The 27308-nt window shown below is 42.0% G+C and overlaps 1 protein-coding gene across 1 annotated transcript in view; it reads right to left on the bottom strand.

Moving 5' to 3' along the window:
• The window catches only part of grik4 (glutamate receptor, ionotropic, kainate 4), a 645415-nt gene that overhangs the window by 459579 nt on the left and 158528 nt on the right, over positions 1 to 27308 (bottom strand). Inside the window, exon 3 of the mRNA XM_060943850.1 lies at positions 26380 to 26477. Coding sequence (XP_060799833.1) covers positions 26380 to 26477 — 98 coding nt within the window. The remainder of the gene's footprint in view (positions 1 to 26379; positions 26478 to 27308) is intronic.

Below are 27308 nucleotides of genomic sequence, written 5' to 3'. Positions count from 1 at the left end.
TAGGGCTTGGGTTATGTGTGTTTTGTATCTTTAGGGTGTGTGTCTTGTCTTTGTCGTGTGTGCGTGCGCCTGGTGCGCTTTGTGTGTGTGTGGGTTCGTGTTTGCTATTTGACCTGATCTAAATGTAATGAGTTGATGTACCTAAGCACATAAGATTTTTTGTGCAAATCTGTTCACCTGTTCAAAAGATTATTCCACAAACAAAAGGTTGGCCATCTTGAAAGTGTTGGCTGACAAAATGTAGTCAGATCTTGTACCTAATGTGAAGTGTTGACACACAAGGTTTAGTGCAAATCCGTGTACCCGTTAAGAGGTTATGGGCCACAGTTTCACAGTTCAATAAAATTATAACTTGTATGTGGAAGTTTGTTTTCTTTTATGCAAATATGCATTACTCCATGTGTAGCCCTAGCAATGGGAGGTTCTATTATGCGTCCAAAGGGAAAGAGTTACACTACCGGTACGTTCAGATTTTCTTTCTATCTTGTCTCATCAATCCAACTCTTTGGGTAGAGTTGTCACTAACTTATATGTAGCACATTCACTTGGACTAACACATACACTCAAAGATTACCTTGTTAAATTGTGAGAAAATGTCCAAATCCAAATTGTCGCTGTGGTAGTAAAAAAAATTGTGAAGGTAGTAAAAAGGTAGTAAATTCAACATAAAATATCTGTAGGAACCCTGTATAAAAATGAGCGAGAAGCCGACTGACCGGAGTTCTGAACAGGAAAGTCAGAGCACTGCCCTGGAGGACATCGTTGAAAAGAAGGGCCAGAGATCTTCGGTTGTGTGGAGGTATTTTGGATATTTAAAATCGGACATACAACAAAGTGTTACACAAAACCTTAAACACACTGACGTACAAGATTGCACTTTTTTTCTCCTTGCAGCATAAGGTTTACATGTCAATATGTCTTTTATGTTTATTTGAAAGCTGCTAGAATTTGCACAAATGATTAACAATGGTATATAGTTTTTATTTTTCAGTTTCAGTTTATTCATTTGAACAAAAAGAACAAAAGAATGTGCATCCAGTTTGTTTTGGTTCTGTGAAACTTGAAAGCTTGTTAAGCTATTTTTGTTAATTAGGAAGGAACTACTAATTTGTAATGTTCATATTTTGAGCAGAAAATTAAAGAAAATACAAAAATGGTGATTTGATTTATATCGTGATATATATCGTTATTGAAAATTTTGAAAAAATATATCGTGATATAATTTTCTCTCATATCGCCCAGCCCTATTTCCACGACTGTATTATAACCAGTGAAGGCTGGACATGTTACCTCCCAGATTTTGGCAGAATGTAACATAAGCATTGGAATGACAGATAATATTTCTGTACATATCACTTTTTTTTCCCTCTCGAATAATTAAATGCCATTATTGCTCTGTCCAATGTGATCATATACTGTCTGTGGTTCATCTATACCATTTTAAAAAAAATATCAAATACTACCCAATCATGATCAGCTCATACAATTGCAAGCTAATTCAAGGTGGAAATAGACTATGCTTGTGAAATTTGAGATGTGCTTGACAGCATGCCGAAATTAAACATATGCAGTTGTAAAATGCCCTCACATTGTGTTTGAAATTAAGGTGCAATTGAGTAAGGTTGTCGCTCATCATGCCAATTGTGTCTGCCGCTGCCTCCTACATGCACTATGCATGAGGTGCTAATTGTGGTTTAAAAAGCTACATGATGGAAATGGTCAAGCACAGAGTAACAAAGATGTGTGAATAAGTGTTAGTTCTTATTAAATAAAGGCTTTTGTGTCAGAACAAGTAAGAGGTGTGAAGGGCATTAATTCAGTTGGGATGCCATTTGAATACTAATTGGACAAATGAAAAGAATATAGAAGACGCTATTTTGTATAAAAGTGTCCAATTAAAATGTGACACAAATGCTCTGTTTAAGGTGCTGAATTTCTTTGTTCTATGTGAGAATACTACACTCAAAAAAATAACTTGCTCAGTGAACATAATAAACTTACGGAAAGTATTTCCACCCAAGTAAAATGCATTAACTTAGCCAGAAACAATTTTGTTTCATTGATGTATAACATCAACGAAAGTGACTTCATGTTAAAACTGTTAATGTTATAGTCATGTTGTCTGTTGTTGCCCAAATGAGGATGGGTTCCCTCTTGAGTCTGGTTCCTCTTGAGGTTTCTTCCTCATGTCATCTGAGGGAGTTTTTCCTTGCCACCGTCGCCACAGGCTTGCTCATTGGGGATAAATTAGGGATAAAATTAGCTCATGTTTTACGTTGTTCAAATTCTGTAAAGCTGCTTTGCGACAATGTCTATTGTTAAAAGCGCTATACAAATAAACTTGACTTGACATAATGCAAATTTACACTTGGCTTGGAGGCTGACAAAATCACAATTGGGAGGTGGACAAAATGCAAAACTGTCCACCATTAACTGTTGAAATTTTAGTACATCAAATGTACGTAGGGCGGCACAGTGGTGTAGTGGTTAGCACCGTCACCTCACAGCAAGAAGGTCCAGGTTCGAGCCCCGTGGCTGGCGAGGGTCTTTCTGTGTGGAGTTTGCATGCTCTCCCCGTGTCCGCGTGGGTTTCCTCCGGGTGCTCCGGTTTCCCCCACAGTCCAAAGACATGCAGGTTAGGTTAACTGGTGACTCTAAATTGACCGTAGGTGTGAATGGTTGTCTATGTGTCAGCCCTGTGATGGCCTGGTGACTTGTCCAGGGTGTATTCCGCCTTTCACCCATAGTCAGCTGGGATAGGCTCCAGCTTGCCTGCGACCCTGTAGAACAGGATAAAGCAGCTAGAGATAATGAGATGAGATGAAATGTATGTCTGTAATCGGCCATACTTTTCAAATTATCCACTCTTTTTTGGACTGAATTCCCATATTTCCCTCTGATCCACCTTCAAATGCATATTATATGTACACTATATTGCCAAATGTTTGTGGACACCTGACCATCACACCCATATGCGCCTGTTGAACATCCCATTCTAGATTTAGTCCTGCCTTTGCTTTTGGAATAACCTTCACTCTTCTAGGAAGGTTTTCCTCTAGATATTGGAGTGTATTTGTGAAGATTTGACCATTCAGCCACAACAACTTCACAGAAATTGGGGACTGATTTTGGGCAAGGATGCCTGGGGTGCACTCAGTGTTCTAGTTCATCCCAAAGGTCTTCAGTTGGTTGGGTTCTTCTACACCAACCATGGCAAACCATGTCTTCATGAACCTCATTTTGTGCACAGGAGCATTTTCATGCTGGAACAGGTTTGAGCCACTTAGTTCCAGTGAACAGAAACTGTAATGCTACAGCATGCAAAGACATCTTGTACAATTGTATGCTTCCAACTGTGTGGCAACAGTTTGCAGAAGACCCACATATACAGTATGGGTGTGATGGTCAGGTTTCTACAAAGTTGGGAAACCCACTTGTTTAACTTAGAATGTTTTGGAATGCATGTCCAGAATGCAGGCTATTAATTGCTCAAACATCTTAGTATACCAGGCCCAATTGTCTCTTGGTATGATATTCTAACTATAGGTAGTGACTTTAGAGTCTTTTTTTTTTTTTTTTGGGTTGATTTAACAAAATTTGATGATCACACATGCTGGTGAATTAATATCCGAGTCTTACACAGATTTATTTTCATAAATTGTAGCACACCTGTCTCTTTGAAACACCACACTGATTGTTTGCTCATCTTGCTAAAACATATTGTGATAATTCTGCACTACAGAGCTTTAAGCCTTAGCTGGAAATCTGAGGGCTGATCTGCTTTGAACGCACCTCCACAAAATGACAATGACGCTGAGAGAACAAAGAGCATACTGGAATATGGATATTTATACCTCACTTGTATCAAAAATGGTTCATTTGCATATGAAAGAGATTGTCCACTATTCTTTGTCATGAAGGTTGAATTACCACACCCTTATCCATTTACATGGAAGAGATCAGAAAACCTCTGCAATAGATCTCTTGTGGTTAGAAAAGGGGAGGTCAAGAAAGCCACGGGCAACAGCTGTTTGCCCCAATTATGAGGATACAGATGAGGACGATGCACCTGTCTATTGTTCACATACAGGCAGATGAGCAGTAGAGGGCATGGCATGAGAGTGTCATCAACACCCTCACTAAAACCCTTTACCTGCTGTGCTACTTAGCCTAAGTGTTACAGCATGGGCTTGTTCACACACTGCAACATAAGAAGGGGGATGTAACACAAGGGTTTAAAGTTCAAACAAAAATACGTTTATTAACCAATACAAAATATAACAACTCAAAAGTGTCTAGGGTATGAATGTAGTGATGGTCGTGCTTGAGTAGATGTGTGTTTGTGTCAGTATATGGTAAATGTTGAGGCAAAGAAAAAGAAAGGGGGAGAAAAAGAGCAAAAAGCCAGAAAACAGGAGGACAACAAAGAGTGCCCACACAAAGAATAAAAGTGCCTACCAGAGTGGGAGAGAGACCCCACATTATAGGCCGTACCACCTACACAGGTGTACTTAATGATCTAGCCAAATCAGTCAGGCCCAGACCTACTCGTGCACTGGCAGACTAGTGCCTGAAGGGGCCCAAGGGGTCGTCACACTAAGGGAGGCATATTCACATCTCTAAAACATTCCCATTGTTACAAAGCAACACCAAAGCACATCTGACAACAGAAGTTGAGAGTTGGATTAAAAAATAAGGCCACAATCTTCGCGTCATTGGTAAATTAGTCGCAATGAAACTGTTGCTTGTGCTGTGCCACAGGGCAGGACTGCACACTCAGAGGAAAGCCCGATCGACCATCTTTTGCATGCATGAGCTCACAGACACCCATAATTGGCTATTGATACTGTTTGCATGGCCAGTTTTACTGTCTGGGCTCCTGGACACAGATGGCTGTAGCATCACTGAGATTCTAACTTGATCTCCTGAAGATAGGGCAAGTGCTTTTCTGTTGCACCACTTCGGAGCCAAGGTTTGTTTATTTATCTATCCTTTCTCACAAAGAACACTAAGTTTCTCCACTTTCAGGATGAAAAAAAGAAATATATATACACAGTGCTCAGCATGAATGAGTGCACCCCCTTTGAAAAGTAACATTTTAAAAATTAGCTCAATGAACACAAACAATTTCCAAAATGTTGACATGACAAAGTTTAATATAACATCTGTTTAACTTATAATGTGAAAGTAAGGTTAATAATATAAACTTAGATTACACATTTTTTTCAGTTTTACTCAAATTAGGGTGGTGCAAAAATGAGTACACCCCACAACAAAAACTACTACATCTAGTACTTTGTATGGCCTCCATGATTTTTAATGACAGCACCAAGTCTTCTAGGCATGGAATGAACAAGTTGGCGACATTTTGCAACATCAGTCTTTTTCCATTCTTCAACAATGACCTCTTTTAGTGACTGGATGCTGGATGGAGAGTGATGCTCAACTTGTCTCTTCAGAATTCCCCATAGTTGTTCGATTGGGTTCAGATCAGGAGACATACTTGGCCACTGAATCACTTTCACCCTGTTCTTCTTCAGAAATCCAACAGTGGCCTTAGATGTGTGTTTAGTCATGTTGGAAAAGTGCATGACGACCAAGGGCACGGAGTGATGGTAGCATCTTCTCTTTCAGTATAGAGCAATACATATGTGAATCCATGATGCCATCAATGAAATGCAGCTCCCCGACACCAGCAGCACTCATGCAGCCCCACATAAGGACGCTGCCGCGACCATGTTTCACTGTAGGCACCGTGCATTTTTCTTTGTATTCCTCACCTTTGTGATGCCATACAGTTTTGAAGCCATCAGTTCCAAAAACATTTATCTTGGTCTCATCACTCCAGAGTATAGAGTCCCAGTAGTCTTCATCTTTGTCAGCATGGGCCCTGGCAAACTCTAGGCAGGCTTTTTGTGCCTGGGCTTTAGGAGAGGCTTCTTTCATGGACGGCATCCATGCATGCCATTCCTCTGCAGTGTATGCCGTATTGTGTCACGGGAAATAGTCACCCCAGTTTGGCTTTCTACTTCTTTAGATAACTGCAGTGAACTTGCATGCCGATTTTCTTCAACCTTTCTCATCAGAAGATGCTCCTGTCGAGGTGTTAACTTCCATGGATGACCTGGACGTCTCTGTGAAATGGTTGCAGTTCCATCTTTCTTAAATTTTTGTACCACTTTTGCTACAGTATTCTGACTGATAAGTAAAGCTTTGCTGATCTTCTTGTAGCCTTCACCTTTGTGGTGTAAAGAAATTATTTTCTTTGGGGAATTCTGAAGAGGGGCGGCACGGTGGTGTAGTGGTTAGCGCTGTCGCCTCACAGCAAGAAGGTCCTGGGTTCGAGCCCCGTGGCCGGCGAGGGCCTTTCTGTGCGGAGTTTGCATGTTCTCCCCGTGTCTGCGTGGGTTTCCTCCGGGTGCTCCGGTTTCCCCCACAGTCCAAAGACATGCAGGTTAGGTTAACTGGTGACTCTAAATTGACTGTAGGTGTGAATGGTTGTCTGTGTCTATGTGTCAGCCCTGTGATGACCTGGCGACTTGTCCAGGGTGTACCCCGCCTTTCGCCCGTAGTCAGCTGGGATAGGCTCCAGCTTTCCTGCGACCCTGTAGAAGGATAAAGCGGCTAGAGATAATGAGATGAGATGAATTCTGAAGAGACAAGCTGAGCATCACTCTCCATCCAGCATCCAGTCACTAAAAGAGGTCATTGTTGAAGAATGGAAAAAGATTGATGTTGCAAAATGTCACCAACTTGTTCATTCCATGCCTAGAAGACTTGGTGCTGTCATTAAAAATCATGGAGGCCATACAAAGTAGTAGATGTAGTAGTTTTTGTTGTGGGGTGTACTCATTTTTGCACCACCCTAATTTGAGTAAAACTGAAAAAATGTGTAATCTAAGTTTATATTATTAACCTTACTTTCACATTATAAGTTAAACAGATGTTATATTAAACTTTGTCTTGTCAACATTTTGGAAATTGTTTGTGTTCATTGAGATATTGTTTAAAATGTTACTTTTCAAAGGGGGTGCACTTATTGACGCTGAGCACTGATATATATTCTCTGCATTTTCACACTTTCATAATACTCCTGATCTAATATTGTACCTCCGCATTAAGGTACTCTCACACTCTCCTGACTGTCACTGTGCTAGAACTATTTGGAATTTTTTTTTTTGTATGTGAATCTGTTCCAATAAACTATAAAGCCTCTAATTATCAACCCACATCATCTTAAATGTATGGCATTTGGCAGACATCCTTATCCAGAGCAACTTACATAAGTGCTTTGAAGTCTATGTCAATAAATACATCTTGATTCTGGTTCACTAGGTGATGGACTAAGAATATCATCAATCTAAAATCTCTGTTGGGGAGGTAATATAGTAAGAAAAACACACAGACAAAACATTTTTTAATGAAAGTGCTAATTTAAAGCAACACTAGGTCGAATTTTACCTTAAAATATCAGCTTCAAAATAATTTTGATGATACTTTGACTTGTCATAGGGAGAATGGTTTGTCTTCCATTCCAAGTCTGCACCCATTTCACCAGTTATAGCGCTATGCAACTCTGGAAGGGCAACCCTGAGACCCCTCACAATAACTGTGTAAGGCTTTACGGCACCGTGAGAACTGCATACCATTTTACAGCACTCTGGCTCACTTCCAAAATTGGCACCAGATGGCATGCAGAAGAGCCACTTAAATGGCCAATGGATGGCATCACTCAGCAAGTCAGTTGTCACTGCAGGGCAAGTTCCATACCTGTCAGGTCTGTGGCACTTTTGTGCACCACTTGGCATCAGGTGTGGAGGTCCAGAGAGACAACAAGATGGGGGCACGACATTGTTTGTCTTACCTTACTGTGTAAGGCACTTCATTAGGAGAGGAGAATAATATATGAGAGTTCATGAGGCCAGACATTCCATAGCGGCTCAGCCTCGTTGTTTGTGCCACCGCTGTGGATGGCTCTGTCACTCTGGTGTGGGCTTCGTGGCCCATCTGTGTTTCTGTGCATCCTAATGAAGCAAGTCATCATTGCTAGCGATGGACAGCCAACGACAATGACATCTGGGTCCAGATTGGCTGCAGGGCAAAGGGGAAAGCTTGGTGGGAAAGCCCATCTCTCCAAACATCTAGAAACTGGTAAGTTATGATGTGCCAACCTCTCATAATGTTTCACCCACCAGCAGAAGCGGTTAGCCAGGGGGTGGCTGGGAAAAGGACCCAGAGCCAGCTGTGAGAGTTGAGTGCCAGGTGAGAACCAATGCTCCTGTCCACCATAAGGTGCTGCTGCAGAGAGTTGAAGGTGCTATCTCTACCTGAACATCCCATTACCTCCCCCCCCCACCCCAATATGGACATCATGGCAGTTAATGTGAAGGGAGCAAAGAAGATGCTGTCAAAGGAAGCCAAGAAGAGAAAAACAGAGCGTGACCAAGAAAAAAAAAACAGACAAGAGTAAATCTTGGACTGGATTTTACTCGTTGCTGAGGTTAAAGAGAGATAAAAGGCTGCAAGACAGACACTGAGCTGGGCTTCTTTCTGTTGAATTAGTGAGCAATATTACATTACCTGCGTGGGTGGCACAGTGGTGTAGTGGTTAGCACTGTCGCCTCACAGCAAGAAGGTCTGGGTTCGAGCCCCGTGGCCGGCAAGGGCCTTTCTGTGCGGAGTTTGCATGTTCTCCCCGTATCCGCGTGGGTTTCCTCTGGGTGCTCCGGTTTCCCCCACAGTCCAAAGACATGCAGGTTAGGTTAACTGGTGACTCTAAATTGACCGTAGGTGTGAGTGTGAATGGTTGTCTGTGTCTATGTGTCAGCCCTGTGATGACCTGGCGACTTGTCCAGGGTGTACCCCGCCTTTCGCCCGTAGTCAGCTGGGATAGGCTCCAGCTTGCCTGCGACCCTGTAGAACAGGATAAAGCGGCTAGAGATAATGAGATGAGACATTACCTGCCTTGTCTTATGTGTTGTTGCACTTGCTTGATGTTTTGCTCTGTTAGCAAAGTTGTCAAGTCATTAACTTTTGATCATAAGCCAAGCTGGTCCATTTCAACAGAGGTTAAGCCACTAGCTACTTCCTGAGGTGATGTTGGCAAACTTACAAGATAATACTCAGACAGACATTGGTACTGCTAACAAGTGTCGCTCATGTTGTGTTGGTTGCTGTCTAGCTTTATTGGTGAGTTTGCCAGCCAAATTTTCATTACTTTGTGTCAGGGGCATCCAAGTTTTGTATGGTTAATTTAGTTGACTAGCTGTTCTTTACCCATTAGTATCCCCAGCATTAAATATGTCTGTGTTAGTATGGTTCTGGTTATGTTAGCTTAGCATGCTACTATTATGAGTTGTGTGCAAACTTTGACTTGCAGCACAGCAAAAAAAGTCTGAGCATACATGTTTACTTCAAGACAAGTAATGATCTGTCTCACAGCTAACAGGAAAACAATGACAGTTCCACAGCAGAGTGTCCAACACTGCCAACGTTATTTATGAAAGATTGCAACATAGGCTGTAACCTTATTAGTGTTATCCATGTCTCATGGAGATTTGTATTTTTTCCGGATGACAAAAGTCATCTAACCTCAGTCCCATCTCAGGCTAGCATTAATAAATAAATTAATCTCATGCCGAAAAGTTTGGTCAGTCTTTGTCAATCTCATGCCAAATAAGCCTTGAAAGCTTGCAACTTTGCAAACTTATCTCAGCTAACTTGCAATAGAGTACACTGCCCAATATGTCTGTGAAGGTTCTCAGTCATCCAGGTCATCGTAAACCATAGGTGCTAAAGAAGGCAACTGGACTTGCTTGAAATTCTTGAAGACGTTTCACCTCTCATCTGAAAGACAGTTCTGTCTGACTAGTGGGGAATTCCAGGTATTTATCCTCTAGTGGACCAAAAGCAACTCTAAGGAGAGTTGTTGAGATCACATGGGTCGTTGACCCTCTCAGTCATCCTGTAGGTTGTTAAAGCATATACGCAGAGCCATGGCGTCACGTTCGTTTATAAATGCCTTGAGACCTCAAGAATGGCATAGGAATAGTTTTAAGCGTTAACAATAAATCTAATATAGTAATTTTTACGATTAAAGTGATTTATATAGGTAGCGATCTGAGTGAATGACCTTGATGTCTGTAACCTCACAGCAGGAAGTCTATCGGTCTCATCGCCATTTCCGCTATACTAAAACACAGAGCTGACTGCAACTCCAATGCTCCATTTTGAGCTAATTTATTGCCATGCCACGTAGATGTGTTGCTGCACCTGCTTGCAACATGACAGAAGGTAGATTTACGTTGCATTCATGGCCCAAGAACATTCAAACTGCAAATATTTGGATGTGTTTTGCGAGAAGTTCACGGGCACATCGGGTGCCTATGAAGTGGTCTCTCCTCTGCTCTGCACATTTTACTGAAGACTCGTACAAGACCTCTGATCTGTTGAGGAGCGTTGGCTATAAGCCCGTATTGAAAGAGGGTGCAGTACCAACAGTTAAAGAAAAAGAAAACTACAAGAAAAGGAAAGTATTTATTTTATTTATTTTTTTTAAAAGAAAAGGGAGTTCAGTTGCACCAATCCTCCCGGAGTGAGCCGAGGGTTGTTGCTAAAACCTGGGATGGAACAGGACGGGACATATCGCTTGGGCAGTGACCTCCCTGCAGTTGTTGCTAAAACCGGTGACATCCCGCTCCGTCCTGGGTTTTAGTAATTGCCTGAGCCCAGCAGTAATGACGGAATACACAGTATGAAGAAAAGTGAATGAGTAGAGCAGCCGTCTGATTTCTAAACTGGATATTGCTGCCATCTCGCCCTTACATGGAAGAAGTGAATGAACAGAGAACTGAACAAACAACTGAAAGTCAGATTGTTTCAAAAACAATCGGCCTTCAAGAAGCGAGAACACAGACGGGTAAGCTCCGACTCTCATTTGGATAAAAAAAAAAAGTTGTTTCCCTGCATTTAGATTAATACATGTAACTTGTATTGTGTGTTTAAGTTACCGGTATAAGATTATTTAATTTGCTTCAGAATGTGATTGTCTCAGTTCATCTGATTATTTAATTAACCTTTTACGTTTTATCAGTGAAAATACAGTACATGCGTGTACATGTATGTTGCATAAGTTATAACACCCATCCTGTTTTAATGAGAGTCAACCCACAATCAGTGAAGTCAAATCAGTCTTAGTTGAGCAAGTCGGTAACGGTATTTCTTACTTTCACCATAAATTTTTATTTATATGACTTTGGTCTATAGCTGTCAAAGGCCTCGGCCTTAAAACCGGTTACCGCAGTGACGTCACTCGCTCAGGGCTGGCTGGCTCGGCGGGGCAGCTCGAATGCCAACTTTATGGTTGATTTTAACTCTCAAAAAATTTTTTTTTATTCCCATTTATGCAGCATACAAGAGTCAAGGATGGAGACACTATCCACTCAGAAATTTATTTAAAAATAAAGGCTCTGCGTATCTCCTTTAAGGTCCCTGGAGGCCGGGTGTGAACGGTATTAGCAGCCTAGAGGGTCATTAGGATGATCTATGGGTCGTTGGCTCTCTCTACCATCATGTGAGTCATTGAAGTCAGCTGAGTCTTGGTGTGGCTGTGTATTCAGTTTTTTGAGAGTAAAACTTTTATTTTTACTGTGCAAAAGTTTTAGGCTCATGTAAAGAATTGCAGAACAAAAATGGCTGAAACAATGATGAAACAAAATGTTTCAACATTAAAAAAAATACCATAAACAGCAGTAAGCCATAATAAATGAAACAAAGTCAATATTTAGTGTGAGATGACACTCTCTCTCTCTCTCTCTCTCTCTCTCTCATTATCTCTAGCCGCTTTGCTTTAAAAAAAATCATAGTCTCAGGTACAGTGAGTGCAGTTTTTAAGGAAATGAGCTGTAGGTTTTACTGAGCATCTTGCAGAACCAGCCACAGTTCTAGACACTTTGACTGTCACACTCACTTCTTCATTTTACACCAAAATCCATTAGCCTTCATTATGTTTTCTTTTTTAATCTGAAAAGTGGGCTTTTATGTAATATGCTGCTCAGATACAAACTATTTTTTCTGTAACATTTAATTTCGTGCTGGAAAACGAACATTTGGACTCTAAAATGTTTTTGTACTGACTCGATAATGTAGAAGTCAGAAAATAGAAATCTATAATAAAGTTTGTATGAAAAAAAAAACAATAGGGTGCCTAAGACTTTTGCACAGTCACTACGTTTACATGCACATAGAGAGAATCGAATTTCTGCCGTTGCTCGACTGAAATCGAAGTTCAAAATGCCATGTATACACCTTAATTCGGCTGAAATTGAACCGAACTTGATTTCTCGGAATCGAGCTACACGACCTAGTTTATGCGATTTCTGCCGAGCTACTTTGTGCATGTATACCCTATCGAGCTAGTTGTCGAGCTACTTCCGGAAGTGACGAGTGACGAGACCACAAGCGGGAAACACAACAGCCTCGGTCGGCATGACAACGAATCATGACAACGGCATGAATCTTTTCTTTTTGTGGCATTGTTTGCACTGTTAAAATTTAGCTCACTTACTGTATCACCAAATACATCTGTACAGCTGTTGCATAGCTGTGAATTGTGTACATAAACAAGTCATTGTATTTGTGTGTGTATATCTATCTATCTCTCTCTCTCTCTCTCTCTCTCTCTCTATATATATATATATATATATATATATATATATATATATCCAACATCTGAAGAATGTCAATAAAAACAAAACAATTGAACTTTTTGTGTGTTTATTAAGACATAAGTTAAATTGTAAGCAAAAAAAAAAAAATTTTTTTGTAAGCAAAAAATGGACTTTAGAAAAATATTATTGTGCAAAATAAGTTGTCTTACAAAACAGTGGTCTGCGCCGGACAGTTTGTAGCCATACAGTCTGTTAGAGCAAGCCTAACAGCTTGAACACGGAACTGCTAGTGTTGCCAGATTGGGGGTTTTAAGTGCATTTTAGCGGATTTGAACATGTTTTGGGCTGGAAAACGTCAGCAGTATCTGGCAACACTATAGCTCTTCTTCATGACGACAACCGGAAGTGTACCAACACGATGGGGTGTGTAGCGCCACGTGTGGCTCGGGTGCACAATGCACCTTGCACAATAGCCCGATTTCACTTGTGCATGTAGGATTGGATTTCTCTGGCACCCCTGCTGGGACCCTTTGCTCGATTACCAACAGCAGCTCGATTTGGATGCGCATGTAAACGTAGTCAGTACTGTACATGGTCTGAAAATGCAAACACGGTATTTCAGCAAAACTAAAACTTTGATATTCTTTTTGTTATGTTAGTGTTCATTTCTGATATCATGATAAACAAACTATGTCTGTATATATGTGTAAAATTCTGTAATAATACTCAACCTTGTTGCTTGATATGTTTCTTTTTTGGCTTTCTGCCAGTGTTATGGTTCAACCGGCTTCACCTTGTAAACAAATGAATGTGCACTTCTGTTCATGAGGGGAGCTCAAAGTGTGACTTGTGCTTATGTCAGTGGCATAAAAGTGAATTACGCTTGGCAACTGTAGGAAGAGCATGAGAGCAAAAAATACCAATTCTCACATAATTGTGCTTTATGTACTTCAGGACCTTTTTGTAGCTTCAAAGCACTTGCCAGCATAAGCATAATATTTCAGAGTCACATTTATTATGACTCAATAAGATCTGAGGTGTTTGCCCATGAAACGCTTTCATCTTTGAGTTTCCATAACCAGCATCACCTTACATTATATTACATTAATGGCATTTAGCAGATGCTCTTATCCAGAGCGACATACGACATACCCAGAGCAGCCTGGGGAGCAGTTGGGGGTTAGGTGCCTTGCTTAAGGGCACTTCAACCATTCCTACTGTTCCAGGGAATCAAACCAGTGGCCTTTTGGTCCAAAGCTACTTCTAAAAGACCTTCACTGGTCTTCACTCTTATATTGGCAGAGTCAACAAGGTCTGTTGCAAACCCACACAGGCTAAATAGTAATCACTGGTTCAGACCTTTTTTTTCTCATACAACTCAAAACACATGATGGGAGTGGACACTTGCTCAGGAATGAATGGGGAATGGAATGAGTGAAGACTCCTGCTGGCCGAGTGCTGTCCATTCCGATCTGATCTCACTGGCTCCATTCCAGTGTACCTTCATGCCAGACTGGCAGCTTCAAGCTGTTCTTAAAATGCAACTTGCACGGAAGGGATGCTTTCAGCATCCCAGCAGTGCTAATGTGTACTTCCCTGTCAATGGCTACTGGGCTTATTTAATAATTTAATTTGCCCAAGTGGACAAATCCAAAATCAATATGCAGTCATAGACTACCTTGCACACTGGACTAAATTAGAATGGCTATAATCCCAAATTCATTGTTATTCATTTGCCAAAGAAAGAACATAAAATAATATTTGTCTATTTGTTTTCTTTTTCATACATTACCAGCAGACACCGTGGCATGGAGAATCCAGCACTAAAGTGGATGAAGGGATTTAAATTTTTAAATCAGCTGCAAATGACATTTGGTATACAGATGATTTTCATATTAATGTGTTCTCGTGTAAAGAGCCAGGGTTTTTGAGGCCCTCCAGGACCTCGAGCTGATTTTATGCTCTCGTGAGGATACCTCATTCTCCAACCCGATCCCTTTCCCCCCTACTAACAATAAAATAATTGTTTCCGAAAGGAAATGCAATATAGTCATATAAGCCTGACTAGAATGCCAACTTCCAAAACATCCTTCATATTTACTCATCTTCAGAGTTTGTCTTATGTGGGTGTTGTAAGATGATTTTCTGGGCAGCCTATTATTCAATTATTAAATTTACATCTCCAGGTTTCCAGATTTTTATTTAGCAGAAGGAGTACACTTAACAGAGATGGGCTTTTTCAGTAGTGACTAAAAGTGTTGGCTCGTCCATATGACAGGTGTGATAGAGCCCAACAGTTTATTATACTCTATATCAGCTATTCAACATATGTTAATCTTGATTACTTCCTCATTCACAACTCCATACTTTTTAAATTCAACTGAAATATGAATTATCTTTTTAAAGTGACCAACTTTTTTTTTAAACACTACTATCTGACACATATAACCTGATGTTGCATTGTTTTGTTTGCCTTTCTATATATGTTGTACAATCATGAAACACAGTGCTCAGCGCTCCATTTAACTCCACAGAGTTATTGCACATAGAAGTCAAAAATGGGAACGACAGTCCTTGACTTGCAAGTGACGTCAAAGCAAAATGGAAACTCGGATGTCGGCCATGTTGGTGGATATACAAACGTGGGGTCAAGCGACATTCTATACAAATCATGCATGCACAACTCTCTTTGATATCTCCACGGCTTTAAGCGTTTTTTTTTTAGCTATGCCATATCTTTGTGCTGTATATGGTTGTGGTCACAACAGTACTTGTGACTGTGGCACATTACGATTTTTTAGAATTCCGTCCGTGATTCGGAAAGATGGCGAGGAAACTCTGAGGCTTAGTACAGAGACGAGACGAGGGGATCAGGACACTTCGCCCAATGACCATTTCATCCAATAGTTAAGACATTCCGTCCAAAGCCTTTTTCATATGCACTATCAATTATTTTATATTTCAGGTATTCCGGTGTTTGCAAATGAAGCCCTCGCAAGAGCGCTGCTCTGAGCCTGAAGATTTAATATGATCCAACCAGCTTTAAAAATTAATAACTCGGCCAATGGAGCTCACAGCGAAGCCAAATTTTACCAGCACCTCCTGCTAAGCCTCCCCCTTCGAAAGAGCATGGTCTCGTGTTGGTAGGACCACGCCTCGGCCCAGGATTTGTGAATGAAGCCCCCATGAGAGCGCTGCTCGGCGCCTGAAGATTTAATATAATCTAGCTGGAAACATAAACATGCAAGCAAGCAGCCTATAATGACAAGGGAGTTAACTCATCCCAGGGTCAGCAAGTGGCATGGGCCGATGTGGTTACCCCTCTTAGTACGCTCTTTAGTGTCGAAGCACACGTACTATGGCACTCATTTGCTTTACAAAAATGTGTTTTGCTTCGGTCAAATTCCATTGAGAATTCCTCCTTTTTTCGAACAAACAAATACCTGAAATATAAAATAATTGATAGTGCGTATGAAAAAGGCTTTGGATGAAATGCCTTAACTATTGGACGAAAAGGCATTGGATGAAATTACCTGTATTCATACTCGATGGTGGGTAGAAGCATCTTATCTTCAGAAAAGTCTGACTTTTTTAAATAATATGGGTTAAAACCACACATATCTATCTTCTCTTTGTATTGAATCTTCGCTCGATCATTCAAATCGTGGTAATAGTGAGAAAATTCAGCATTGTTTAAAGACACGCTTTCAGCAGCTGCCATCCTAGTTGCTTTGTATATCCACCATCATGGCGGACGCTCATGACGTAGTACATTTTGATCACGTGGTTGCAAGTCATTTATAAATACTAAAAGAGGCCCATTGGGGCAGGAATCACTCTGCCCCGTGTTCACTCGATGGCTGTTTTGTTTGAGTGGAGGAGGGAGAGTTAATGATATTGTCTCTTCTGTTTTCATTTCACACACTAAGGCAGTGGTGATGGGAAACACACCTGCTGTATCAAACATAGTTGAGTTTCTTTGTTTCTTTTTTTTGTTTACCCATTTGATCATAAATTATTAAACTAAACCATATTTTCCGTCCATAGTTTTTAGTCCTTTCCCTGATTAAAAATAATGAGATTATCACGTTTAATTTACACTATTATCTAGCTAGATACTTCATTAAGTTTTAATGTCTCTGAAGAGCAATTATCAGCAAGCAGAAATCATTATAATTGCCCCAATTGCTTATAATGTCCAATTTCAATAAACCCATGATCAAAAATGTGTGCATTTGAAAAACAGACGAGCTAAATTTCTTTAGAAATGAAGCAAATTAATCAGTAAAGTGGCCATGAAATATCAGAGATGTTCATCTGTTAAGGCTATTTGTCTGTGCTGGGGTTTCTGGCTTTTAGACAAGACTTTTGACACAAGATCTTTCTGTTCTCTGGCTGAATATTGGTATACATAGTTTGTTCAAGTTCATTCAAGTTTTGTTAATTCTGAGCTGCCTATTATGGAGTTACTCAAAAACACTTACTATATATAGTAGCCTACAGTCTCTTGACTTAATTTTGTTTGTGGCTAAATCATTATTTAATGTCTTGTCTGATTTATCTAAAATCTTTGGTCATTAGCCTGTCTTGGTGATTAGATCACTACCTTTTAATGAAAAAGGTGAAAAAATTAATAGGATAAAAAAAAATACAGATTGAAGAAACGGGTGAGATTTTATTTATTTATTTATTTATTTATTTATTTTTTTAAGTTGGATTTAATATTTTTCCTTGCTCAAGCCCATATCATGCAAGCATAAAGAGCTTAGGCCCAAGGTCAGAATCATACATAAATAAAACATGCCTCTGTTTTAGGCAAACTCCACACATTGCAAGTCTATAGTTACACCTGAAGAATGAATACAGATTTTAGATACAGTTTTAAACACTCACTATGCATACATAACTAGATTCTGAATGCACATGCAAGATTACCACTTGCAGTTTCACAAAAGGCTGGAAACACATTATCAGACCACACATTTATCACAAGAAAAGGCCAGACAGATTGGATTTTATTAAAACACCACATGAGTAACACAAATAGATCACGGTGAGATAATGTTCACCTACAACAGCACTGGTGGTTACTGAAAAGCTGCCCAATTGTTGCTTTGGTGCAATAAATTAGACATTATAAAACTAATTCGTGCCAGGGAAGCACATATATCATCAACACTCATAGTGGCTAATCTGGGATCAGCTTTGGTGTTACTTGAAACAGTAAGAAAGCATACACTCCAGGGACCGGTTCCCAAGTCTTGAATCACAGAAACCCAGTTTCAACCAACAGAGAATGGGTTCTTGAATTGGTTCTGTGGATGATTCTTTGAACCTTGGTGCCAGCTAGCGAACCAGCTCACATTTTCACCAGTTTGGAGTCGAACCATTGTAATCAAGGATGCATCATGAAAGCAGGTCTTGCACAACACACAATGGGAGTAAACCAGAGGGGAACTGTCAGGGCCTTCTAGGCCTTCAGAGAAAGCTCAAACATATCAGCATTTCAAATGTTCTGTTTAATTTCTTTCATTCTTTAACTGCTTTCATTCTTTCATAACTTCATTGTAATTATTCTCTTCTAATTTGGCCTCATTTTCTATCAAATTTGCTTCAGAAATGAAAGGGTTACTGCCCTGAAAACATTAAAATTGAGTTATCCAATGAGATTTTTTTGTTTGTTGTCTCTAGGCTGAGAAGAGTTTAGAGCTGCTCACTCATTGGTTAGGACTTCATTGCCGGGACAGAAGGCCATGGCAGTGTATGTTTATGTAGGAAGTGATAGATGACTTAACCAATCAGATTTTGATTTATAGTGGGAGGGACCAAAATGTATCATCCTAGGCCTTCTCGAAGGCCAGCGAGCTAAACCATGAGTTGGCACCTTCAGCGCAGCAGTGAAGTCACCTTCCAGCCAGTGTAGCGTTCATCAGTACTGTTAGCAAATGCTAATAAAGTGGTCAAGCCAGTGCTATCAAGAACAAGCAGCACAGGCTAATGACCGCGAAACTAAGATTTCTGTCTCCAGACTCTTCTTCCACACTGCACGCTTACCACAGTATTTTTCAGTCATACTTAAGTATTAATTTCTGAATGTAATTTGCTTAGTTACTTTTAAAATCAACATCGACAACTACACACAACGGAGCGACCTGGCAGCCTGCCACTAATCCCTTGCAAAATCCTTTGCCCTGTTGCTTTTTTGGTGTGTCTGGCTAAGTTTTGGCTGAGCTCAAGTCCCAACTCTAATAGTAACAGTTCGCCACTGGAGTAAACAGTAGTAGCAAGAGGGCAGATTGCATTGATTACTTGTGAGCTTTTGTTCTGTTACTGCAGATATTTCTTTTCATTCAATTTTTTTCTGAAGATGGATCCTTTTCCATTGTGTTCTCCATTGTGGTGCTCCCCATACTCTCCAAACTACAACCCCGATTCCCAAAAAGTTGGGACAAAGTACAAATTGTAAATAAAAACAGAATGCAATAATTTACAAATCTCAAAAACTGATATTGTATTCACAATAGAACATAGACAACATATCAAATGTCGAAAGTGAGACATTTTTAAATTTCATGCCAAATATTGGCTCATTTGAAATTTCATGACAGCAACACATCTCAAAAAAGTTGGGACAGGGACAATAAGAGGCTGGAAAAGTTAAAGGTACAAAAAAGGAACAGCTGGAGGACCAAATTGCAACTCATTAGGTCAATTGGCAATAGGTCATTAACATGACTGGGTATAAAAAGAGCATCTTGAAGTGGCAGCGGCTCTCAGAAGTAAAGATGGGAAGAGGATCACCAATCCCCCTAATTCTGCGCTGACAAATAGTGGAGCAATATCAGAAAGGAGTTCGACAGTGTAAAATTGCAAAGAGTTTGAACATATCATCATCTACAGTGCATAATATCATCAAAAGATTCAGAGAATCTGGAAGAATCTCTGTGCATAAGGGTCAAGGCTGGAAAACCATACTGGGTGCCCGTGATCTTCGGGCCCTTAGACAGCACTGCATCACATACAGGCATGCTTCTGTACTGAAAATCACAAAATGGGCTCAGGAATATTTCCAGAGAACATTATCTGTGAACACAATTCACCGTGCCATCCGCCGTTGCCAGCTAAAACTCTATAGTTCAAAGAAGAAACCATATCTAAACATGATCCAGAAGCGCAGACATCTTCTCTGGGCCAAGGCTCATTTAAAATGGACTGTGGCAAAGTGGAAAACCATTCTGTGGTCAGACGAATCAAAATTTGAAGTTCTTTATGGAAATGAGGGACGCCGTGTCATTCGGACTAAAGAGGAGAAGGACGACCCAAGTTGTTATCAGCGCTCAGTTCAGAAGCCTGCATCTCTGATGGTATGGGGTTGCATTAGTGCGTGTGGCATGGGCAGCTTACACATCTGGAAAGACACCATCAATGCTGAAAGGTATATCCAGGTTCTAGAGCAACATATGCTCCCATCCAGACGACGTCTCTTTCAGGGAAGACTTTGCATTTTCCAACATGACAATGCCAAACCACATACTGCATCAATTACAGCATCATGGCTGCGTAGAAGAAGGGTCCGGGTACTGAACTGGCCAGCCTGCAGTCCAGATCTTTCACCCATAGAAAACATTTGGCACATCATAAAACGGAAGATACGACAAAAAAGACCTAAGACAGTTGAGCAACTAGAATCCTACATTAGACAAGAATGGGTTAACATTCCTATCCCTAAACTTGAGCAACTTGTCTCCTCAGTCCCCAGACGTTTACAGACTGTTGTAAAGAGAAAAGGGGATGTCTCACAGTCCCAACTTTTTTGAGATGTGTTGTTGTCATGAAATTTAAAATCACCTAAGTTTTCTCTTTAAATGATACATTTTCTCAGTTTAAACATTTGATATGTCATCTATGTTCTATTCTGAATAAAATATGGAATTCTGAAACTTCCACATCATTGCATTCCATTTTTATTTACAATTTGTACTTTGTCCCAACTTTTTTGGAATTGGGGTTGTAATGACATGTCCACTGACGTTGTCACGGTTCGCACTGGAAAAAACAGCTATATTTTGGTTCCAACTTTTTAGGTTCTGAACCAATTTATTTTTGGTTGAAATGCTCAGGGGTGGGTTTCCCAAGAGCATCGTAGCACAAAGATCATCGTTAAATGGTCGAGCGAGCATCACAATGAACACTCTCCTAGTTAAGATGCTCTTAGCGTTAAGAGGCTTTTGGCAAACTTACTCCAGAACAGTTCAAAATTTGGTGTGCGAACCAGAGCAGAACCTTTCCACCCTGTTGGTGGAAAAGGGGTAAATGAGGTACACAGACAAATGGGATCTCATGTTCTGTCCCGAGAGCATTTTGCCCTGATGGACACAAAGCAAATGTTCTGTCTTAATAAGGACCCACATGGTGGTCGCATTCAACTGCTACATGTGAAAAACATTTTTTTTCCTTTCCCCAGAGCCAAATGGGACTGAATAGTGCTACATTATTGTGGCAGCAGGGGCGTGGTCAAGCGTCGGTCTGTGAAGGGAGGGCGGAGTCAGGGAAGGTAAGTGGCAGAATCACTGCACCTGATGGGAATTAACCTGTGTTTGTGTGTCTTCCCCAGTGACCGCGCCCTAAAAGAGGAGAGGGAGTGCAGAGGAAGGGAGCTCTCCTGACCAGAACACGTGTGTGTGTGTATATATATAAAAAATAAAAATCTCCTTCTCACCCCCGGCGGGGGGGTATCCATGTCATCCTCAAGCTCGGGTCCTCTACCAGAGGCCTGGGAGTTTGAGGGTTCTGCGCAGTATCTTCGATGTTCCTAGGACTGCGCTCTTCTGGACTGAGGCTTCAGATGTTGTTCCTGGGATTTGCTGGAGCCACTCTCCCAGTTTGGGGGTTACTGCCCCAAGTGCCCCCACTACCACGGGGACCACGCAACCCTTGACCTTCCACATCCGTTCCAGCTGCTCTTTCAACCCTTGATACTTCTCAAGTTTCTCATGTTCCTTCTTCCTGATGTTGGCGTCAGCTGGGATCGCCACATCTATCACCACCACCCTCTTCTGCTCTTTGTCCACCACCACTATGTCCGGTTGGTTAGCCAGGATCTGTTTGTCAGTCTGGAAGCTGAAGTCCCACAGAACCTTGGCCCTGTTGTTCTCAGCCACCTTCTGTGGTATGGCCCATTGGGACTTGGGTACTTCTATTCCATACTGGTTGCAGATGTTCCTGTATACTATCCCAGCCACTTGGTTGTGCCTCTCCATGTATGCTGATCCAGCTAGCATCTTACACCCTGCTACTATGTGCTGGACTGTTTCAGGGGCTTCTTTGCTCAGTCTGCATCTTGGGTCTGATCTACTCTGGTAGATCCTGGCCTTTATGGCTCTTGTGCTTATGGCCTGTTCTTGTGCTGCCATGATTAGTGCCTCTGTGCTGTCTGTCAGTCCTGCATTATCCAGCCACTGGTAGGATTTCTTGATATCAGCCACTTCCTCTATCTGACGGTGGTACATGCCATGTAGGGGTTTGTCTCTCCAGGTTATCTGTTCCTCCTCCTCCTCTGCCCTCTCATCAGGGTTCTGCTGCCTGAGACATTCACTTAGCAGTTCATCCTTTGGGGCCATCTTTCTGATGTATTCTCAGATTTTCGATGTTTCGTCCTGGACCGTGGTCTTGATGCTCACTAGCCCTCGGCCTCCCTCTTTCCGCTTAGTGTATAGTCTCAGGGTGCTGGACTTGGGGTGGAACCCTCCATGCATGGTGAGGAGCTTTCTAGTCTTGATATCTGTGGCTTCTATCTCCTCCTTTGGCCAGTTTATGATACCAGCGGGGTATCTGATGACTGGTAGTGCGTACATGTTGATGGCTCGGACCTTGTTCTTACCATTCAGCTGACTTTTCAGGACCTGCCTTACTCTCTGGAGGTATTTGGCTGTGGTTGACTTCCTTGTGGCTTCTTCATGGTTTCCATTAGCCTGTGGGATGCCAAGGTACTTGTAGCTGTCTTGGATATCACCTATGTTGCCCTCTGGTAGGTCAATCCCCTCAGTCCGGATCATCTTGCCTCTCTTTGAGACCATCCGGCCACACTTATCCAATCCGAATGACATCCCTATGTCATCGCTGTAGATCCGGGTGGTGTGGATCAGCGAGTCTATTTCTCGCTCGTTCCTGGCATACAGCTTGATGTCATCCATGTAGAGCAGGTGGCTGATTGTTGTCCCACTACGGAATCGGTACCCGTAGCCACTCTTCGTGATGATCCGACTGAGGGGGTTCAGGCCTATGCAGAACAGCAGTGGTGATAGCGCATCTCCTTGGTATATGCCACACTTGATGTTGACTTGGGCAATGGGTTTTGAGTTGGCCTCTAGGGTTGTCTTCCACATTTCCATTGAGTTCTGGATGAAGGTCCTTAGGTTCCTGTTGATCTTATACAGTTCCAGACATTCCAGTATCCATGTGTGTGGCATTGAGTTGTAGGCTTTCTTGTAGTCAATCCAGGCAGCGCACAGGTTGGTCTGTCTCTTCTTACAGTCTCGGGCAACTGTTCTATCGACCAGTAGCTGGTGCTTGGCTCCTCTGGTGTTACTGCCAATCCCTTTCTGTGCCTCGCTCATGTATTGAGCCACATGCTTACTCATTTTTGCCGCAATGATGCCTGACAGGGCCTTCCATGTTGTGCAGAGACAGGTAATTGGCCGGTAGTTGGATGGGATGGGTCCCTTCTGGGGGTCCTTCATGATTAGGACTGTCCTGCCTTGGGTTAGCCATTCTGGGTGGGTTCCATCCCTCAGCAGCTGGTTCATCTGTGCTGCTAGGTGTTCATGGAGTGCAGTTAACTTCTTCAGCCAGTACGTATGGATCATATCGGGGCCTGGTGCTGTCCAGCTCTTCATCTTTGACACTCTTTCTTGGACCATTGAGATGGTTACTGGTTCTTGTTCTGGGAGGTTGCTGTGGTCAGCTCTTAGGTCCACTAACCATTGGGCATCAGTGTTGTGTGATGCCTTTCTTTCCCATATGTCTTTCCAGTATTTTTCCACCTCAGCTCTTGGTGGGTCTGACCGGTTGTTGTTCCCCTGCCACTGAGAGTACACCTTGGCTGGTTCAGTGGAGAACAGCTTGTTTATTCTTCTGGCCTCTCCCTCCTTAGTCTATCTCTTCAACCGGGTGGCCAGAGCTGTTAGTCGCTGTTTGGCAGTTTCGAGTGCCTCTGGTATGGAGAGTGAGTTGTACTTCCTGGGTGCCCCTTTATTCACCATGTTCCCTTAGTTCAGCTAGCTGGCTAACTTCTCTCCGTGCTGCCTTTATCTTGGCCTCTAATCGTCTCTTCCATGGTGGATACTGTTTGTTATGTCCCGAGCCCACCTTGTGTCCAAGCATCTCCATGATTACTGTTGCTGTACTGTGTATCAGCTTGTTGTGTATCAGCTTGAACCTCAGTGATGGTTCTTGTGGAGATTGTCTTCAGAGCAGCATTCACATCTACTAGTAGATCTTCTGAAGGTACTTGTCAACTCAGCTTCGGTATTCGTCGGGGGCTCCAGGTTTCCAGTTGGGTCACGATCTTCCTTCTCAGGCCAGCAGCTCTTGTGTTGAGGCTGTTAGGTGTTGGGGCTTGGTACCCAATCTCTGGTTGTGGGGATGATGACATCTCCCCGCTGACTTTCCTGGCTCCCCCTTGCCGTAGCATCGTTGTTGTATTTCATTAATCTCTAGTTGTGATAGTAGATTTCGATTACGGATGTTGGAACACTGGGCTAATAGCTGTTTCTTTGTTAGCCTTGATTGTGGGTTTCGAAGTATCCAATGGTCCCACATTCGCTGCACACTGCATTCAATCCCCTCTCTCTGGGATTGCTTGTATAGTAGCATTCCAGCAAATCCGTATTTTCTGTCCTCGTCCATCGATGTCTTGTTCCAGTAGCCCATTTCTCATCAGTTTGCCCTGGTTCCCTAGCAACTGACCTTGTTGACCTTGTTGACCCAGGCGACGTCTGAGCCGGTATGACTCTATCAGTTATGTCTTCACTCATTCCTGAGGTAGGCTGATATATCATGAGGGGTCTTGCTGCCTAAGGGCCCTTACTGGATGATGTTTTGCCCCAACCGGGATTTGAACCCCGATCTCCTGCGTCGTAGTCAGTGAGCATTACCACTGTACTATCCAGCTGATATATGTGTGTGTGTATATATATATATATATATGAGTGAATATAAAAGCTGAAAAGGGGCGGCACAGTGGTGTAGTGGTTAGCGCTGTCGCCTCACAGCAAGAAGGTCCTGGGTTCGAGCCCCGGGGCCGGCGAGGGCCTTTCTGTGCGGAGTTTGCATGTTCTCCCCGTGTCCGCGTGGGTTTCCTCCGGGTGCTCCGGTTTCCCCCACAGTCCAAAGACATGCAGGTTAGGTTAACTGGTGACTCTAAATTGACCATAGGTGTGAATGTGAGTGTGAATGGTTGTCTGTGTCTATGTGTCAGCCCTGTGATGACCTGGCGACTTGTCCAGGGTGTACCCCGCCTCTCGCCCATAGTCAGCTGGGATAGGCTCCAGCTTGCCTGCGACCCTGTAGAAGGATAAAGCGGCTACAGATAATGAGATGAGATGAGATAAAAGCTGAAAAGCTAAAATAAAAAGAGTTATTGAGAACTCAGTTCTGGCCTGCCGTGCTTCTGTGCTCAGAATTGGTATAATTCTACAATTATATATGAAGATGCACCTGATACACTGATGTATAAAGCAATGAGTTGAGGTTTTCTACAGTCATTGTCCCTGATCCACAAACATGTCTGTCAATAAGGAAGTATATACCATATGGTTCTTAAACATACTGTGTACTGACCTTCAGCTAATGGTTCATAATAAGAATATTAAAAGTTCTGAGTCATAAAATAAATTTTCCATTGAATACTTAAATAAATGTCCAACCACTGCCCCGAGCCAACACCCCCATCCTTCCTCCTTCACACATCCAATTACATCCCCTTCCATCACTGCTGCATTTGGGACGAAGATAAATTCTGCCTGCCCTAATAACAAACACATCTCAATAAATATTCATGATAGCCCATTATAGCTGATGTGAACATTAAAACATGTATCGGCCCCTTGATACATGACCTCAGCATTCAACTGTAGGATGTGGCAATGAATATTTATTCCTGATGTCCGATTTCTGAGGTAAGCTGAAGTTGATCATGAATAATGAGGACATGAAGGAACGATGCTTAGTCAGTGGACCGGATAGAGTAAACGGGCTTGATTATTTATCAGCTCGATAATGTATTCTAGTGAAGCCTGAACATCTCAGCTTTTGAAAGCAAAGCAGTGCCAAACATAAGACAGCACAATTCAGGAAATGAATACATAATTCAGAGGAATTCAGGGCGTTGTGTTTGCTGACAACTTACAAATGTACAGAAATGCAGAAATAGGCTCTGGACAGGAACAGAATTCAACACATCATGCATATAAAAACATTTTACTTCAAGATAAGCATTAAACAAATCGGAACATTTTCAAGCCAGCCAGTATGCTGGAGATGATAGTGTTTATATATGCCAGTGGTAATGTTCGTCCCATATCCTCAGGATTTGGATGGCTTTTGAGCACAGCATGTGGCTCCAATATTGGCAATGATATGAATGATTGTTCAGTAACACATAATGAGCTACAGCACAATTCATTAGAGAGAAGAACAAGCCAGCACTCACCTCTTTCTCTCCACAAATATTGCTAATGATGGAGTTGGAAGCCGGGCTGGCGGAGGGGCCCAGGACTGCCACCACTCCCTTAGACATGATCTGGCACACTGTTAGGAAGCAGTGAAGAAAGAGCAAAATTACTCACTTCAGCATTACGGCATTTCTGTCAGAAATGTCATCGACAAATTCAAGTAAAAATCATCCATTGAAACATATTTGAAATAATACCCAATAACATCACCCATTGTTAACTGGTCTGGCTTAGTCTCTGAATTTCACATGCTTTCTCTCTCTCTCTTTAATATGTATACTGCATAGGAAGATGCATTGCAGAATACGCTAGAGCACAATTTCGTATGAGTGGAAAATAAAATCTAAAGATTTAATTGGTGAAGAAATAGAGGGAACAGAATACACGAGTTGGATGCTATCTATCTATGTAATCATCCATTATCTATACTGATTATCTGTCAGGGTCACAGTGGAAGCTGGAACCAATCCCAGCTGACTTTGGGCAAGAGGCAGGGTACACCCGGGAGAGGTCGCTAATCTATCACAGGGCTAACACAGAGATGACAACCATTCACACTCATATTCACACTTCTGGACAATTTAGAGTAGCTAGGTGAATTAATTCACATGTCTTTGGACTGTGCGAGGAAACCGGAGCACCCGGAGGAAACCCACACAACACGGAGAGAATATGCAAACTCCACACAGAAATGTCCCAGTCAGTTGTGAGGTTCAACCCCAAAACCTTCTTGCTGTGAGGAGACAGTGTTAACCACTAGTATTGTAGTCAAGACCACCTAAACCGAGACCAAGTCATGACCAAGACCAGAGTGTATCAAGACCAAGACTTTGAGGGGTTGAGATCTAGTCAAGACCAAGACAGGAAGAGACCAAGTCATGATCAGGACCAGACCAGTGTGTGAAGG

Source organism: Neoarius graeffei, chromosome 17, assembly GCF_027579695.1.
Source record: "Neoarius graeffei isolate fNeoGra1 chromosome 17, fNeoGra1.pri, whole genome shotgun sequence".
NCBI lineage: Eukaryota > Metazoa > Chordata > Actinopteri > Siluriformes > Ariidae > Neoarius > Neoarius graeffei.
This window is presented reverse-complemented; position numbering and strand designations above follow the sequence as displayed.